This window comes from Neofelis nebulosa, chromosome 2 (assembly GCF_028018385.1).
Source record: "Neofelis nebulosa isolate mNeoNeb1 chromosome 2, mNeoNeb1.pri, whole genome shotgun sequence".
NCBI classification, from domain to species: Eukaryota; Metazoa; Chordata; class Mammalia; order Carnivora; family Felidae; genus Neofelis; species Neofelis nebulosa.
The window spans coordinates 39,673,774-39,693,088 of NC_080783.1; the positions used below are offsets into that span (position 1 = coordinate 39,673,774).

General features: G+C 41.3%; 1 protein-coding gene across 3 annotated transcripts in view; it reads left to right on the plus strand.

Moving 5' to 3' along the window:
* Positions 1–19,315, plus strand: part of DNAH7 (dynein axonemal heavy chain 7) — a 265,127-nt gene that overhangs the window by 214,800 nt on the left and 31,012 nt on the right. For all 3 annotated transcript variants that reach the window (XM_058710674.1, XM_058710688.1, XM_058710679.1), the window contains 4 exons: positions 1,213–1,389; positions 4,460–4,621; positions 12,773–12,973; positions 17,327–17,488. In XM_058710674.1, the coding sequence (XP_058566657.1) occupies positions 1,213–1,389; positions 4,460–4,621; positions 12,773–12,973; positions 17,327–17,488 (702 nt within the window). The remainder of the gene's footprint in view (positions 1–1,212; positions 1,390–4,459; positions 4,622–12,772; positions 12,974–17,326; positions 17,489–19,315) is intronic.

Consider the following 19,315-nt stretch of genomic DNA (forward strand, 5'->3'; position numbering starts at 1 on the left):
TGTGCACACCCCTGACCGAGTTCTCCAGCTCTGACAGCTAGCCAGCCATGTCTGCATGTGAGCAGTGGCCAATGCAGCCCGAAACACTCATAAGAGAGGGGACAATGATAGCTCAAACTTACTAAAAGTAACACCATGCACTTAGAAGCCATGTGCTTTTGTTTTGTTTGTAAAGCTATAATTTAGTGAAGAAGTCAGCCTTGGGAAGAGAAAAAAGATTCATTTTCCTTTGTTAGTTGGTGTTTTAATGTAGTGAGAAAAGACCAGCTATGGGAAAAGAAGAATGAGAAAGGTAATATCCCTGGGACAGACGGGAGATTTTTAGTTTCCTGCAATAAGTTTGACATCTGTGTGCATTCAGAATAAGAATCCCAAGCAGGCTCCATGGTCAGCCTGGAGCCCCACCTAGGGCTCAATTCCACACCCTGGGATCATGACCTGAGCCAAAATCAAGAGTCAGATGCTCAACAGACTGAGCCATCTAAGTGCCCCCGTTATCAGGAATCTTATGCAATATGGCTTTGGCTATTTCTCAGGAGTATGGCTTGTTTCTCCTTCACAGTCCTTTTCTTTTTTCTTTCTGTTTGCTTTCCCAGCCATATCAATTCTTTCTTGATGGTATAGTACTGTATAAATCATTCTAAAATTTCTACTTTTGAGTTGTGGACTTTTAGCCCATGGTATTTTAAAAGTTAAGTAAAAGAGTTAGGGTTTCTCACATCCTTCATCCACTAGGTATTGAATGCTCCGTGAAGGGAAGAAAAATACCTTTGAATTCTGGCGTCACCAACCACTTATCTTTTATTATTTAAATAATTTATAAGTTTTTTTCTATCTAAAAGACGTTTATATAAAGTCATGCCTTGGACCCTCCTGGTGGAGGTATTAACAAATAACTAAGCTAATGTACCTAGAGTCCTTTGTTTTAAAATATCTACGGGGCACCTGGGTGGCTCAGATGGTTAAGCGTCCGACTTTAGCTCAGATCATGATCTTGCAGTTCATGGGTTCAAGCCCCACATCGGGCTCTGTGCTGACAGCTCAGAGCCTGGATCCTGCTTCAGATTCTGTGTCTCCCTCTCTCTCTGCCCCTCCCTGACTTGCACTGTCTCTCTCTCTCTCTCTCTCTCTCAAAAATCTTTGAATCTGAACTTTTTAATTTCGTAAGCAGATTTTGAATATTCTTTCAAATATATTCTTGTCTCTTTCTAGATTATTCCAATGCTGCAAGAATTTATAATCAACAGATTGGGGCGCATGTTCATTGAACCACCCCCCTTTGATTTATCCAAGGCATTTGGAGATAGTAACTGCTGTGCACCCCTGATTTTTGTGCTCTCTCCAGGAGCGGATCCCATGGCTGCTCTTCTAAAATTTGCTGATGACCAGGTACCTTAAAATAGATGAGGTTGTCTGATATTATAAAAGTGAATAAATAAAGGATTTTCTGGCTAAATTTTTTAAAACACAAACTTGCTTATCCAAAATGGTGGGAGGGAAAGGTAAAAATTTATCACTCACTTAGCTTTTGAAAAAGTAGGGTTCCAGAAGTTGACAGAGTCTCAAGAAAATATTAAAATTTTTTTAAGCTTATATATTTATTTTGAGAGAGAGACAGAGACAGTATGAGCAGGCAGAGAGAGAGAGAGAGAGAGAGAGAGAGAGAGAGAGAGAGAATCCCAAGCAGGCTCTTCACTGCCAGCACAGATCCTGATGCAGGGCCCGAACCCACATGAAACTGTGAGGTCATGACCTGAGCCGAAACCGAGAGTTGAAAGCTTAACCGACTGAGCCACCCAGGCGCCCCTCAAGAAAATATTTAAATGACAGCACTGACATTAAAAACAGTTTTCCATATCCAAATTATAAGACCAGAATTTGGCTTGAGGGACACTTGCTTCTATTTTGGGGGCACAGAGAGACTCTTTGACATTATACCAGTATATGAGCGTGGATTGATTTAATTCAAGTCTGGACAGTGACCATGGGGGGATCTTTCTCTGATGCTGTCCCTTCTCCCAATTTCTTTCTTTTTTTATTTTTTTAAATTAATATATTTATTTTGAGAGAGAGAGAGAGAGATAGCATGAGTGGAGGAGGGGAAGAGAGAGAGGGAGAGACAGCACGGAGCCCGATGAGGGGCTCAAACTCATGAACCGTGAGATCATGACTTGAGCCGAAATCAAAAGTTGGCCACTTAACCATCTGAGCCATCCAGGCGCTCCCTTCCAATTTCAAAAGGGGGACCTTCTTGACATTCCAGAACAATCCTATATTACAGTCACATTACCAGGTTAGAATATATTCCCATATTTATATTTCAAGGCTTTAAAATTATTCAAATGAATTTACTGGAAATTTTCTTACATCATTCAACCTAGAATAAGAAAATCTTCATGAACAGGTGACAACATTTTATTTAAAAAAAAAAATTTAATGTTTTTATTCAGTTTTGAGAGAGAGGGAGAGAGGGAGAGAGAGTGAATGGGGGAGGAGCAGAGAGAGACAGGGAGACACAGAATCCACAGCAGGCTCCAGGCTCTGAGCTGTCAGCACAGAGCCCAACGCGGGGCTTGAACTCACAAGCTGTGAGATCATGACCTGAGCGGAAGTCAGACATTTAACCGACTGAGCCACCCAGGTGTCCCAGGTGATGACATTTTTTAGTTGATTTTTTTTCCCTTTTGGTCTAATCGAAATAACATTTTATGGAAATAATACTGACATTTCTAAAACCAGCACCACCATTTTTACCGTGCTTTATCCATACTGCTAATTTTGCTAGACCTTGTCATGCACACTTCTCTTTTAATTTTTAAAGCAATCCTATGAAGTAAAGAGTGGCATCTCCATTTTACAGAGAGGGATACTGAAGCTTGGAGAGCTTAAGTGGCTTCTCAAAGGCTGCATAGCTGATGGATTACAATACTCTTTACTAGGCCAATTTATTTTAATATTTCATGGTTTTTTTTTTTTTTTTCCATTGGGGGTAATTCTTAGATACTTGGGGATTGATCGTGTGACACAGCACTTACCACCGGTTAAAGAAGTGCTGGAATGTGGCTGTCACCACTGAAGGAGATGGGGTGTGAGATGACATATTGAGGAGCCGGATCCACATAGGATCTTTGTGGGCTACGTTAAGGATGTTGAATACAGTGGGATGGTGTCATGGGATTTTAAGCAACAATGTGACACAATCTGATCTGTAGTTTCTTTTTTTTTTTTTTATTTAAAATTTTTTTTTTTCAACGTTTTTTATTTATTTTTGGGACAGAGAGAGACAGAGCATGAATGGGGGAGGGGCAGAGAGAGAGGGAGACACAGAATCGGAAACAGGCTCCAGGCTCCGAGCCATCAGCCCAGAGCCTGACGCGGGGCTCGAACTCATGGACCGCGAGATCGTGACCTGGCTGAAGTCGGACGCTTAACCGACTGCGCCACCCAGGCGCCCCTGATCTGTAGTTTCTAAAGCTCATCCTAGCCGGTGTGAGGAGAATTTATTTGAGTAGGGCAAAATGGAAGCAGGGCATTCTTTGGAGTGGGGGGTGGGGGTCGGGCCGCTGCTAAAAGGCCAGAAAGAGCAATGGTGGGCCAGAGCGGAAGTGGTGTGGATGCTGGAGGTATTCATTTGAGGTGGGACTCCTCTCCAAATCAACGTGATCTTTCTGATCCTTTGAGATCTTCCCAGTTCCTCTCCATTTCTCTTCCCACGTTGTACGACTTGACTGTTCTCTGCCATTGTTCTCCGTGCATTGTCTTCACTTGCTATCTCCATGTCCAGAAATGGTAGCACCGGGCTCTATTTTGTTTGCTGCTGCTTCTGCCCACTAGTGTTGATGTAACTGCCCTGGAAAGAAAGAGCTCAAGGAGTCCCAGACACTGTTTCCAGAAGCTGCAGATGAATCAGGATATAGTAGAAATGCACTCTGGACACATATTCCCACAGAATCCTTTAAAGAAACTTTAAAAGGGGAATTAGGAGTTAATTTCTTTTTTTCCACCGAACTCTATGCAGCAATGAAATTAATTAAAATATAATTATTCAAAGATCTGGAGGAAACAGAAACAAGTTCATCTGTCTGTTCGTAGTTTTCTTTTCAGCTTTGGATTTTAGGAGTTGCTGCAGGACAGCTGGGTCCTTTCATCTCCTGTTTCCTCAGGTTAAAAGTGTTCTTAATATTTTTTCTATCCCTTATGTCAACAATCAAAGACCCTACAGAATTTTCCATTTATTACCATGATTATTTATGACCTGAACTGACTTGCTTTTGATCTCAGTTTTTATAAGATTCTTAATCAGTAAGAATTTTGTAGGGCTGCATATGGTTAGACCATTGAGGGATTCTACATAATTAAATTTTAACATATTTAATGTTAACATTTCCTGTAAAAAATAACACTGATTCTTCTTTAAAGGTGTATTGTTACATAATATCTTTGCTATTCTTGTACACAGGGATATGGGGGATCAAAGCTTAGCTCTTTATCCCTTGGTCAAGGCCAAGGGCCCATAGCTATGAAGATGATAGAAAAAGCTGTCAAAGAAGGAACATGGGTTGTTCTTCAGAACTGTCACCTTGCCACTTCTTGGATGCCAACCCTCGAGAAAGTTTGTGAGGTAAAAATGCAAGTCTATTTTTATGAGATTGTATTCCCCCCACATAATTACTGATATACACGCCATTCAGCTCCATGGCTGTTCTCTGGTTCGGAGGGCTACAGGCGAGTGGCATGCCTGGATTACAGGAGAGGTGGGCTCGCACTGGGAACTAGGGGACCAGAGGAGATCATGCAGTCAGGCGTCATCCAGTCCCTCTCAACAGGGACAAAGTCTCATGCAGTGAGTTGGAAATCTCCTTAATCCATAAGAGCAGCCTCAAACATGGGATTAAACCACAGGGCAAATGAACACCAATGTACTTTTTATAGCAGTGGACCAAAGACAACAAAGGAGGCTTTTCAGGGTGAAATTCATGTAGTCACTCTAAACCAAAAGGCTTCGGGATGTAACTTTACTTTAACTGACTTCTCACCTACTTAGCCAGTGACCCTGCCACAGAGGATCAATCTGAATCCAAAGGAGTACTCCCTCCTCGCCCCCCATCCCCCTGTTCTTGCAGCGGGTTAGGGCACTTCCCTATTCTGGTGGGCAGAAATTCCAGGAAGAAACCCCATGTAGCTCAACTGAGGAACAGAAAACCTGGCACTTGATTTCAACAAACATAGAGAAAATGTATTTGATGTAATTACCCACGACTCTGGACCGCCCCTAACTCAGGAGTCCCACAGGTTACTAATTAGCCAAGGTAATGATATAACTTGCACAGTCCAGACATACAATTGAAACGTTAAGGAGCCGGTTGTATTTTTCTTTGTGCCACTTGTCACCATTTTGTCTGTATCTCTTAATGGAATATAAGCACCATGAGAACAGTGACTTTGTTTTCTTCTCTGCTTTATCTCCAGCACCTTGAATTCTGCCTGGTCCAAAGAGACAGTCCATAAATATTTCCGGAGTCAGTGAATAAATACTGCTTCCCTGCTTAAAACTTTTCTAATGCGTGCAAGACAAAGTTTAAACCCCCATCGTGGCTTACAACACCCTTCCTCGTTGACCTTTGCTTCCTCTCAGTTTTCATCTCTGGCCACTTTGCATCTTGACTTCTATGCTCTAGCCATTTGAAGTTCTTTCACTTTGGTCTAGCATACTTTTTCAAGAATGTAGGCCATCCTAATGTTTCCATCTGAAAGACATTTCTTCCTATTATTTGCCTTACCAAGATCTTCTCATCCTTCAGGACTTACATTAGAGGTTTGATATTTGTGCCTGTTTCCTCATGGTTCCTCCATCTCTAGGCCATTCTTTTTCTTTTTTTCTTTTTTTTTCTTTTTTTTTTTTTTTTTTTGGTTTCACGGGATTTATTTATTTATTTATCAATATATGAAATTTATTGTCAAATTGGTTTCCATACAACACCCAGTGCTCATCCCAAAAGGTGCCCTTCTCAATACCCGTCACCCACCCTCCCCTCCCTCCCACCCCCCATCAACCCTCAGTTCTCAGTTTTTAAGAGTCTCTTATGCTTTGGCTCTCTCCCACTCTAACCTCCTTTTTTTTTTTTTTTTTTCTTTCCCCTCCCCCATGGGTTTCTGTTAAGTTTCTCAGGATCCACATAAGAGTGAAAACATATGGTATCTGTCTTTTTCTGTATGGCTTATTTCACTTAGCATCACACTCTCCAGTTCCATCCTCGTTGCTACAAAGGGCCATATTTCATTCTTTCTCATTGCCACGTAGTACTCCATTGTGTATATAAACCACAATTTCTTTATCCATTCATCAGTTGATGGACATTTAGGCTCTTTCCATCATTTGGCTATTGTTGAGAGTGCTGCTATAAACATTGGGGTACAAGTGCCCCTATGCATCAGTACTCCTGTATCCCTTGGGTAAATTCCTAGCAGTGCTATTGCTGGGTCAAAGGTAGGTCTATTTTTAATTTTTTGAGGAACCTCCACACTGCTTTCCAGAGCGGCTGCACCAATTTGCATTCCCACCAACAGTGCAAGAGGGTTCCCGTTTCTCCACATCCTCTCCAGCATCCATAGTTTCCTGATTTGTTCATTTTGGCCACTCTGACTGGAGTGAGGTGATATCTGAGTGTGGTTTTGATTTGTATTTCCCTGATGAGGAGCGACGTTGAACATCTTTTCATGTGCCTGTTGGCCATCCGGATGTCTTCTTTAGAGAAGTGTCTATTCATGTTTTCTGCCCATTTCTTCACTGGGTTATGTGTTTTTCGGGTGTGGAGTTTGGTGAGCTCTTTATAGATTTTGGATACTAGCCCTTTGTCTGATATGTCATTTGCAAATATCTTTTCCCATTCCATTGGTTGCCTTTTAGTTTTGTTGGTTGTTTCCTTTGCTGTGCAGAAGCTTTTTATCTTCATAAGGTCCCAGTAGTTCATTTTTGCTTTTAATTCCCTTGCCTTTGGGGTTGTGTCAAGTAAGAAATTGCTACGGCTGAGGTCAGAGAGGTCTTTTCCTGCTTTCTCCTGTAGGGTTTTGGTGGTTTCCTGTCTCACATTCAGGTCCTTTATCCATTTTGAGTTTATTTTTGTGAATGGTGTGAGAAAGTGGTCTAGTTTCAACCTTCTGCATGTTGCTGTCCAGTTCTCCCAGCACCATTTGTTAAAGAGACTGTCTTTTTTCCATTGGATGTTCTTTCCTACTTTGTCAAAGATTAGTTGGCCATATGTTTGTGGGTCCAGTCTTGGGGTCTCTATTCTATTCCATTGGCCTATGTGTCTGTTTTTGTGCCAATACCATGCTGTCTTGATGATGACAGCTTTGTAGTAGAGGCTAAAGTCTGGGATTGTGATGCCTCCTGCCTTGGTCTTCTTCTTCAAAATTACTTTGGCTATTCGGGGCCTTTTGTGGTTCCATATGAATTTTAGGATTGCTTGTTCTAGTTTCAAGAATGCTGGTGCAATTTTGATTGGGATTACATTGAATGTGTAGATAGCTTTGGGTCGTATTGACATTTTGACAATATTTATTCTTCCAATCCATGAGCATGGAATGTTTTTCCATTTCTTTATATCTTCTTCAATTACCTTCATAAGCTTTCTATAGTTTTCAGCATACAGATCTTTTACATCTTTGGTTAGATTTATTCCTAGGTATTTTATGCTTCTTGGTGCAATTGTGAATGGGATCAGTTTCTTTATTTGTCTTTCTGTTGCTTCATTATTAGTGTATAAAAATGCAACTGATTTCTGTACATTGATTTTGTATCCTGCAACTTTGCTAAATTCATGTATCAGTTCTAGCAGACTTTTGGTGGAGTCTATCGGATTTTCCATGTATAATATCATGTCATCTGCAAAAAGTGAAAGCTTGACTTCATCTTTGCCAATTTTGATGCCTTTGATTTCCTTTTGTTTTCTAATTGCTGATGCTAGAACTTCCAACACTATGTTAAACAACAGCGGTGAGAGTGGACATCCCTGTTGTGTTCCTGATCTCAGGGGAAAAGCTCTCAGTTTTTCCCTATTGAGGATGATGTTAGCTGTGGGCTTTTCATAAATGGCTTTGATGATCTTTAAGTATGTTCCTTCTATCCCGACTTTCTCAAGGGTTTTTATTAAGAAAGTTGCTGGATGTTGTCAAATGCCTTTTCTGCATCGATTGACAGGATCATATGGTTCTTATCTTTTCTTTTATTAATGTGATGTATCACGTTGATCAATTTGCGAATGTTGAACCAGCCCTGCATGCCAAGAATGAATCCCACTTGATCATGGTGAATAATTCTTTTTATATGCTGTTGAATTCGATTTGCTAGTATCTTATTGAGAATTTTTGCATCCATATTCATCAGGGATATTGGCCTGTAGTTCTCTTTTTTTAATGGGTCTCTGTCTGGTTTAGGAATCAAAGTAATACTGGTTTCATAGAACAAGTCTGGAAGTTTTCCTTCCTTTTCTATTTTTTGGAATAGCTTGAGAAGGATAGGTATTATCTCTGCTTTAAATGTCTGGTAGAACTCCACTGGGAAGCCATCTGGTCCTGGACTCTTATTTGTTGGGAGATTTTTGATGACTGATTCAATTTCTTCGCTGGTTATGAGTCTGTTCAAGCTTTCTATTTCCTCCTGATTGAGTTTTGGAAGCGTGTGGCTGTTTAGGAATTTGTCCATTTTTTCCAGGTTGTCCAGTTTGTTGGCATATAATTTTTCATAGTATTCCCTGATAATTGTTTGTATCTCTGAGGAATTGGTTGTAATAATTCCATTTTCATTCATGATTTTATCTATTTGGGTCATCTCCCTTTTCTTTTTGAGAAGCCTGGCTAGAGGTTTATCAATTTTGTTTATTTTTTCAAAAAACCAACTATTGGTTTCGTTGATCTGCTCTACAGTTTTTTTAGATTCTATATTGTTTATTCCTGCTCTGATCTTTATTATTTCTCTTCTTCTGCTGGGTTTAGGCTGTCTTTGCTGTTCTGCTTCTATTTCCTTTAGGTGTGCTGTTAGATTTTGTATTTGGGATTTTTCTTGTTTCTTGAGATAGGCCTGGATTGCAATGTATTTTCCTCTCAGAACTGCCTTCGCTGCGTCCCAAAGTGTTTGGATTGTTGTATTTTCATTTTTGTTTGTTTCCATATATTTTTTAATTTCTTCTCTAATTGCCTGGTTGACCCACTCATTCTTTAGTAGGGTGTTCTTAACCTCCACACTTTTGGAGGTTTTCCAGACTTTTTCCTGTGGTTGATTTCAAGCTTCATAGCATTGTGGTCTGAAAGTATGCATGGTATGATTTCAGTTCTTGTATACTTATGAAGGGCTGTTTTGTGACCCAGTGTGATCTATCTTGGAGAATGTTCCATGTGCACTCGAGAAGAAAGTATATTCTGTCGCTTGGGATGCAGAGTTCTAAATATATCTGTCAAGTCCATCTGATCCAATGTATCATTCAGGGCCCTTGTTTCTTTATTGACCATGTGTCTAGATGATCTATCCATTTCTGTAAGTGGAGTGTTAAATTCCCCTGCAATTACCACATTCTTATCAATAAGGTTGCTTATGTTTTGAGTAATTGTTTTATATATTTGGGGGCTCCTATATTTGGCGCATAGACATTTATAATTGTTAGTTCTTCCTGATGGATAGACCCTGTGATTATTATATAATTCCCTTCTTCATCTCTTGTTACAGCCTTTAATTTAAAGTCTAGTTTGTCTGATATAAGTATGGCTACTCCAGCTTTCTTTTGACTTCCAATAGCATGATAAATAGTTCTCCATCCCCTCACTCTCAATCTGCAGGTGTCCTCAGGTCTAAAATGAGTCTCTTGTAGACAGAAAATAGATGGGTCTTGTTTTTTTATCCATTCTGATACCCTATGTCTTTTGGTCGGCGCATTTAGTCCATTTACATTCAGTGTTATTATAGAAAGATATGGGTTTAGAGTCAATGTGATGTCCGTAGGTTTCATGCTTGTAGCGATGTCTCTGTTACTTTGTCTCAGAGGATCCCCCTTAGGGTCTCTTGTAGGGCTGGTTTCGTGGTGACGAATTCCTTCAGTTTTTGTTTGTTTGGGAAGACCTTTATCTCTCCTTCTATTCTAAATGACAGACTTGCTGGATAAAGGATTCTCGGCTGCATATTTTTTTCTGTTCATCACATTGAAGATCTCCTGCCATTCCTTTCTGGCCTGCCAAGTTTCAGTAGAGAGATTGGTCACGAGTCTTATAGGTCAACCTTTACATGTTAGAGGACGTTTATCCCTTGCTGCTTTCAGAATTTTCTCTTTATCCTTGTATTTTGCCAGTTTCACTATGATATGTCGTGCAGAAGATCGATTCAAGTTACGTCTGAAGGGAGTTTGTGCCTCTTGGATTTCAATGACTTTTTCCTTCCCCAGATCAGGGAAGTTCTCAGCTATGATTTCTTCAAGTACCCTTTCAGCACCTTTCCCTCTCTCTTCCTCCTCTGGAATACCAATTATGTGTAGATTATTTCTCTTTAGTGCATCACTTAGTTCTCTAATTTTCCTCTCATACTCCTGGATTTTTTTTTATCTCTCTTTTTCTCAGCTTCTCCTTTTTCCATAATTGTATCTTCTAGTTCACCTATTCTCTCCTCTGCCTCTTCAATTTGAGCTGTGGTTGTCTCCATTTTATTTTGCAGCTCATTAATAGCATTTTTTAGCTCCTCCTGGCTGTTCCTTAGTCCCTTGATCTCTGTAGCAATAGATTCTCTGCTGTCCTTTATACTGTTTTCAAGCCCAGCGATTAATTTTATGACTATTATTCTAAATTTACTTTCTGTTATATTGTTTAAATCCTTTTTGATCAATTCATTAGCTGTTGTTATTTCCTGGAGATTCTTCTGAGGGGAATTCTTCCGTCATTTTGGATAGTCCCTGGAGTGGTGCAGAACTGCGGGGCACTTCCCCTGTACTGTCTTGCATAACTTGCATTGGTGGGCAGGGCCACAGTCAGACCTGATGTCTGCCCCCAGCCCACCGCTGGGGCCACAGTCAGACTGGTGTGTGCCTTCTCTTCCCCTCTCCTAGGGGCGGGATTCACTGTGGGGTGGCATGGCCTGTCTGGGCTACTTGCACACTGCCAGGCTTGTGGTGCTGAGAATCTGGCGTATTAGCTGGGGTCGGTCGGCAAGGTGCACGGGGGCAGGAGGGGTAGGCTTAGCTCTCTTCTCCTTCGGTGATCTGCTTCGGGAGGGGCCCTGCAGCACCGGGAAGGAGTCAGACCTGCCAGAGGGATGGATCTGCAGAAGCACAGCGTTAGGTGTTTGCGCGGAGCGAGCAAGTTCCCTGGCAGGAACTGGTTCTCTTTGGGATTTTGGCTGGGGGATGGGCGGGGGAGAGCGCCTTTGTTCCCCGCCAAGCTGAGCTCTGCCGTCCGTGGCTCAACAGCTCTTCCTCCCGTTGTCCTCCAGCCTTCCCGCTCTCCGAGCAGAGCTGTTAACTTATGACCTTCCAGATGTTAAGTCCCGCTTGCTGTCTGAACACACTCTGTCCGGCCCCTCCGCTTTTGCCAGCCAGACTCCGGGGCTCTGCTTGGCCGGCGAGCCGCCCCTCCGCCCCGGCTCCCTCCCGCCAGTCCGTGGAGTGTGCACCACCTATCTGCCCTTCCTACCCTCTTCCGTGAGCCTCTTGTCTCTGCTTGGCACTGGAGAATCCGTTCTGCTAGACTCTGGTGGTTTTCTGGGTTATTTAGGCAGCTGTGGGTGGAATCTAAGTGATCCACAGGACGCAGTGAGTTCAGCGTCCTCCTACACCGCCATCTTCCCCTCTAGGCCATTCCTGTTGAACTGTGTCATATATACCCATTAGAATCACGTAAGAGAGAAGAGCTGTCCCTGATGGCTGGCAAACCTAGCCCAAAGTCCCATGAGTTCACGTTGCTGAAGTCACTGGGCATAGGGCAGCTGGTACGAGGGAAAAACGTTGCCCTCTCTCTCCACTGTTGTTGCTAAATAACAGAGGCATCTTTGCATCCTTCCTAATTCACCCTCACCCGTTGACCACATGAGTGCTCAAAAAATGTTTTATTGATAAAGAATTGCAGCTTAAGGTACTACTGATATGGACAATCGAAGGAGGTAGCAATAGAGAGCAGGACTGAACAGCAAGGGGGGAACGGCCCATGGTAATCACTCCTAGCCTATACAGCCTTTAAGACAGTGCTAAGTAAGTGTTCTCTTATCCTCCCTTGCACCAACTTGAATATCCCTTTAAGAAAATATAGCTAATAGTGATATTTAATACTTCACCTTTCAAAATGCTCTTTTTTTCTTTTCATCTCACTTGGTTTAATATTGACTGATGTTGCTCATTCTCACAACCTGGCTACGGCAAGAAGAATGGATTATTCTTAATCAGGCTTTTGGGCAGAGAATTATATCTATAAATATTTCAGCACATCAGTTAAGATATGAGATTTTGGGGGGTATGTCTTTGTCTCTATTGCGACCAACTCTAAATTCTATAATACCTCTGAGAACTTTATAGTCCTGTGATTTAAATTTTCAAGAAGGACGGCAAGAGTCCGGGCCTTCTCAACGAAGTGTGTTGTTTCAGGGGCAGAATCAGATTTTAAGACCTTTGCCTTGAATTGCAGCAGTAGGCTCTATTTGTTAAAGATGCTTCCTCCCACCTCCAGGCCATCCCATGCACATATGATGTGGAGAGTTTCCTTGGATTTTAGACACCCATTTGTGTCTAATTTTCTTTTTTTGCAGGAGTTAAGCCCAGAATCGACGCATCCAGATTTCCGCATTTGGCTGACAAGTTACCCGTCACCAAACTTCCCCGTGTCCGTACTGCAGAATGGGGTGAAAATGACCAATGAGGCACCGAAAGGTTTACGGGCTAATATCATTCGATCATACCTCATGGACCCGATCTCTGACCCTGAGTTCTTTGGCAGCTGCAAAAAGCCTGTTAGTAATGGCTAAGTCTTGTTACCTCAGCCCTGTGAAGCATTTCAAGTGGCCCCTGGTGATCACGAATGTGTGTGGCTGAGTAAAACTACAAATTAAATAGGCCTCCTGCCCTGCAGTGCGGTTGGTTTTGATTACTGATTATTGACTGTGCTGAAGTCAATTGTATTAATATTTTATTTTAATTTTACCACCAGCCTCATTTCTGCTCAGCTGAGATCTTCTGGGGCGTCATTAATAATGTAGCTCTCTATTGAGAAAGTCAGCTGTAAGCCATTCCCGGTACAAATCTGCAAGGTTGGAGAATCTTGTTTCAGGATATTAACTGAGCCCTGTGCTATTTGGAGCGATATCTTTAAATTAAAACATAAAAATATTTCCTCCATATAACTATAATGAGGACCAAAATGATTTTACTCCTTGATGGATGGGACTCATAAGGGTCTCTTTCAGCGTCACCAGGCAAGCAGGGAAACCGCCCACTGCTTTCATGATTAGAATTCTGCGTGTGAATGTCTGTGACCTAAAATTGTTTCACAGCATTTTACCATAATTAAAAATGGAAGGGTTTTCTTTTTAAGAGGGGTTATGAACCTCGGTAAGTTTCTGCCATTAAAGAGCTCACACTTTTGGTATCGGAATATGTTTTAAGTACACATCAAAAGAAAACATTAAAAATAAGGAAACACTTTCGTTGAAGTCTTGGGTACTAAAATAAAGCAAGCATCTATGTTTAAAACTAAGTCACACCTTAGCCTAAGCTTCTAAGACCTGCTGTAGGAGTAGCTTTCGCATTGATAAGGCCCAGAGGAGAGCAGGTTGCTTGCAGGTAGGTGGTAAGGGTATGTCTGCATGGGATAGGCTGGACAGAAGCCCTTTGGCAAAATCTTACTCCCTTTCTTCTAGATCCAAAGATCTCTCCAGTGGAAGTCACACATATTGGAAGTCTAGGCGTTTATGAAGCACAATCCAAACCAAAAGCCAAATCTCCTCAAGTGCCAAAAGACTACATCATAATTTTTGCTTTAACTTTTTATATGGAAATTAATTTAAACTTACAGAAAAGTGGCAAGTATAAATATAGTACAGAGAACACCCCTCTGCCCTGAACCCACATTCACCTCCTGTTAATATAGCTTTTGTGTGTAAGTTAGACATATCACAACCCTTTACTCCTAAATAAATACTTTGATGTATATTTCTTTTTTTTTTTTTTTTTTTTTATTTATTTTTGGGACAGAGAGAGACAGAGCATGAACGGGGGAGGGGCAGAGAGAGAGGGAGACACAGAATCGGAAACAGGCTCCAGGCTCCGAGCCATCAGCCCAGAGCCTGACGCGGGGCTCTAACTCACGGACCGTACCGCGAGATCGTGACCTGGCTGAAGTCGGCCGCTTAACCGACTGCGCCACCCAGGCGCCCCCTTTGATGTATATTTCTTAAGAATAGAGAGATTATCTTACCCTAGTACCATTATTAGTTTAATGGATTTAGCAAGGATACACTATTTTATCTAATTTACTGTTTGTGTTCCAAATTTGTCTGTTGATTCAGTCGTGTCCCTTAGAGCATCTTCCCTGTTCACTACAGATTGGTCTAGGGTTAGAATTGCATTTAGTCGCCACGTCTCTTTGCCTCCTTTTATCTTGAACATTGCCCTAGCCTTTGCCTTGGATGACATTGACATTTCTGAAGAATTTGTCTCCTCTTGTCTTTTTAATGGAACATTTCTCATTGGGGGCTGATATTTACTCACTATTAGATTCAAGTTATGCATTTTTAGCCAAAACACCACATTAGTGAAGTTGTGTCCTCAGAGTATCACACTAGGAGGTGCACGATATCATTTATCCCTCACTGTTGGTATAAATTTTGATCTCCCAGACAGAGTGTTGTCTGATTTCTTCAACGTGTAATTACTGCCTTACCCCTTGGAACTAATCGTCAGGCAGGGAGACATTTCACAGCCATGCCAATATCCTGTTCTTCAGCAACATCCACCCCAGCCCAGATTTAGTAGCCACTGATGTATTTTGCCTGATCAAGTTATTTCCCGTGATAATTCCAACTCCAGCACTCCCGCCGTATTTGACCCCTGCCACTCTAGAGTCCACAACAGCTTTCCCATCTCTCCCTTTACTTATGTGTTTTTGGGATGGACTTGGGAATTCCTTGGGGTTTTTTCCCCCCAGTGGTTTACAATGCATTACTATCCTTAAGTCTTTTGCTCAAATTGTCCCAGATTTGGTCAGTGGGAGCACCTGCAAGCTGGCTCCTCTGTACTTCGTTCTAGGTCCCATCATTTATTATTATTATTATTATTATTATTATTGCTGTTGTTATTATTATTACTTAGCTCTCTTACTTTCTGGCACCAGATGCTGCAAGCTCATCCATTGTTCAACCCTGGAACCAGCCATTTTTCTGTGGAGTCCTGGTTCTCGAGACCTAGATCTGGGTGCTACTGCCTTGTTTTGGTTCTTGGTCCTTTCAGGGGAGAAAACTTAGAAATATGCATGTACTCTCACACTCACATGCATACACATGTAGACGAGTATATGTGTGCATCCAGATAAGTACATGTACACATACATACTCATTCACATATTCTAGAAGTAATGAGTTTGTAATGTATAGCCAACTTCAGTCCATCCACCCAGGGTTCTTGCTTACTTTTCCTCATTCCATACGCGCATGCCACTGCCTCTGTGCTGAGCACCTGGCTCCCACATCATCACACTTGCCAACTTGTTCTGTTCTGTAATGGATCTAAAGTAGTTCCCGAATGCAGACAGCATGTGTCACTTTGCCTTTTCCCACCTCTCTGATTAAACTGATGCTACTTGGGTTTTGTCTCCACTCCCCCTTTGAGTTTATTCCACAGGGGAAACTTCCACCTGCCCTTGGACAAAACTTTGGGCAGCATCACGATTTTTCTGGTTAATGTCAGGTAATGAAATGACCTACAGTCATTTTAACTTGTAAATCCAGCCTGGATTCCAGAATCAAAGTGCAATGTAATATGTCAATCAGTACTTCGCTTTTATTTAAAATAGAGGCTTCAGCTCTCCAGCAACTTACCTAGGACCTGTAGTCAGTCGGCTTCATGCCACTGGGGAGAAGGATGGAGTTGGCATCTTTCTTTTTGTAATGATGGCTGCTGAGCCTGACCACTCGGTTTGGAGCGTGTACAACCGCAAGGCAGGGCAGAGTGGAACTTCTGGTCCTGGGCTGCTTTTGCTTGGAGCTCTCTGGGCTTGGCAGGGGTTTAAATCTCAAGTTTTCTCTTGTGAGTCTTTTCATGGGTTCTCCTTGGACTCCCCTTCTGGACTCCTCTGACTGTGACTCCATGCATCAGCTGACTGCTCATGCCCCCCTCAGCTGTTGGGTCTCGCCATTCACTTCGTACAGGCTCTTACTGTCGGGATTTCCTCACCCTGTAACATAAGTCATCTTGACCAAGAAATGCTTAAAGTGGCCCCTGGCTGACATTCTTAATCCAGTGCCCCATCTGCTCATTGGGATCCAGGCTGGGTTGGCCCACTGTTGGAATTCCCTCTCCTGATCCACTACCCTGTGGCCATAGACTCTTCTACTCTTTCTGTCATAAGTTGTGCACTTTTCCACGCTACCACTGCTGCAATGAACAGGCATCAGCTCTCTGAGCAGCCCCATTAATTCCTTCTCACTAGCTTGGACTAAGAAGATACATCCCATGCTCCTTTCTCCCTCTGGGATGGGGGCAAGAGGGCTCCCAGCACAGCAGCTGCTCTTTCCAAGGAAATTTTTACCAATTCTCTCTCAAGCTCTATTTTGACCATTTTGTAACAGTCTTATGGAGGGTGCATCATACTTTCTGATTTCTGATTCAAGGCTAGCTTTGCCATTGAAAGTAACTGTAAGCCTTCTTCTTGCCTCAGAGTAACTAGAAAAGTCATGAAGCTGTCCAAAGTTTCAATCTGGAAGTCCTTCTTGTAGAGCTGCTTACTCGGTTTGAACTGTCTTCTTTGAAATATCCATGGTGGTCTGGGATCACCCATTTAGAATTAATTTTTCTTACCTCATGATGTTTCAGTTGGAACCTCCAGAATCCTATACGGTTACATTAAATAGACAAGCTTACTATACTCCCTAAAACCTGGTGCTCATAGCTGTGTCTGTCAACTGGACATGTGTACAAATGAGCATATTTTTGCCTAAATAGCCTATGGTAGTTAATTCTGTTTTAGTATACTTTGGGGTGGATATACTTATAAACAAAAAGAATTAATTAATTTCATTTTAAAATATGGTAGGTATAATGTAACGTTTGGGGGGGGGGACGTCATGTGGCACCGTTTCTTCTCGTTGCAGGAAGAATTCAAGAAATTACTTTATGGCCTCTGCTTCTTTCATGCTTTGGTCCAAGAGAGACGGAAATTTGGACCCCTGGGGTGGAATATTCCTTATGAGTTCAATGAGACTGACTTAAGAATAAGTGTACAGCAACTCCACATGTTCCTGAACCAGTATGAGGTATTGTAAAAAGCACAGCAAGGATGTCACCTATTTTGCCCTCTATCATGTTGTAAGTGTTTGTAATAGTAAGCGGGAAATTCTGATTAATTCACACCCTTATAAAATAAATAGCAGAATACTTCCCAACCGCTTATTAGGTAGTACTTTGTTATGACAGGCTATCATAACGCTAGAGTAGGTAGTTAGGACATTTGGTACGCCCAGTAGGAACCTATATTTTATCATTTATTTTTGACATGTACACACCTGTAGGAATCTGCGAAGTGATTGTGTTATATTGAAAAGGATCTGAGAAGAACATACATCAACCAGGCTCCAAAATGAAAATACAGATGAATTTCCTTCTGTTCTGGAGTGTGGCTTTATTTTTAGGGAAATTTTACTGTGCTATTGTAGAATTTGAGCCGTTTGTCAGGAGGAAACAAATTCTTTCGGTCATTGATGTTTACCTGAGGTATGTAGATTTTGAGAGGAAGCCAAATGGCTTCATATCATATCAACCACATTTCAGCCCCTACAGTTCTCTCTCTTTCTGTCTGTCTGCCTCTCTCTCTCTCTCTTTCACACACACACACACACACACACACACACACACACACTACCCATATTATCTTTTTGCTGCTTGACTATCAGTTGGCTTTTTAACATGTTTGCAACTCTGAAGCACTGCTTGTTAAACCAATCCAAGTGTCCTGCAAGATATGACGTTTTTTGAGGCAAATTCCTCCAAGTTTAGTTAGAAGTTTGTTCTAAATTAGTTGGAAAATTTTAGATCAATCAATCTCAAAGTATCCAAAAAACTGACTTTGTGAAACTTTTAGTAACTTGGGATTATTTTTTTTTAAACCTATAAACAGGAAGGTATTGAATTCTGTCTCTACAAAAGCAAAGAAAAAACAGATATCAAGAGCTCACATGACATGTCTAAACTTAGGTGAAGGATCTTTGATCTGTGTTTCATTGGACAGATTCCTATTCTGTACTCAAATAAAATGAGTGAGAGGCCTTTGACTTTGCAGCAATTTAAAATTGGGAAAGCATTTAAAAAGAAGCATGAATTTGATGAATTTCTGTCTTGTAGGAATATTTATATATAAAAAAGATACTAAGAATGGAGACCAAAATACAGTGATACAGTGCCTGCAGAAGTATTTGACCTAAGATAATTATACTTTTCGATACAAAAAATAAGAAGGAGGGGGCTCTCTCTAGTTCATTTAGCAATTTGTTCAAGCATCTGTAGCAATTTGTTCAAGCACCTGTAGAGTATATCCTAACTTAAAATATGATAGTCAGTAGTGAAGAGTCAGTTAAAAATGGCAGCAATTTAAAATTTAGTAACCATTAAGTGAAGCTCTGTAGAATATTATAGAGATTAAAAGCAGTGAGACCATATCGAAAATTACATTCTTTGGGAAACTATCAGAGATGTTATCTGAAACAGATGTATCTAAGAAGTTAAAGTGTGTGAATATATAGCAAGAAAAGTATGTTCTGCATATACTCTCAGGATAATCATAATTTTTTTTGCTTCCATTTCCTAATTATTTTCAGAAATAATCTTACTTTGAAAACAATGTTTGAGTAGAACTACTCAGGGGCCTACAGATACACTAAACTAGATTTGCCAATATACCATTTTTAAATTATATAATACTAATTCTCTAATGCCCATGATCACTCTCAGAGTGTTCCAGTTTGGACAGTAGTATATTTGGTCATCTTAACTGTTTAAAGATGGAGACGTAAACAAGGAGGTAAGCAACTCGGCTGGATGTGATTAGGTTCCTACAGAGGAAGAGGTACCCAGGACTGAGTGCATAG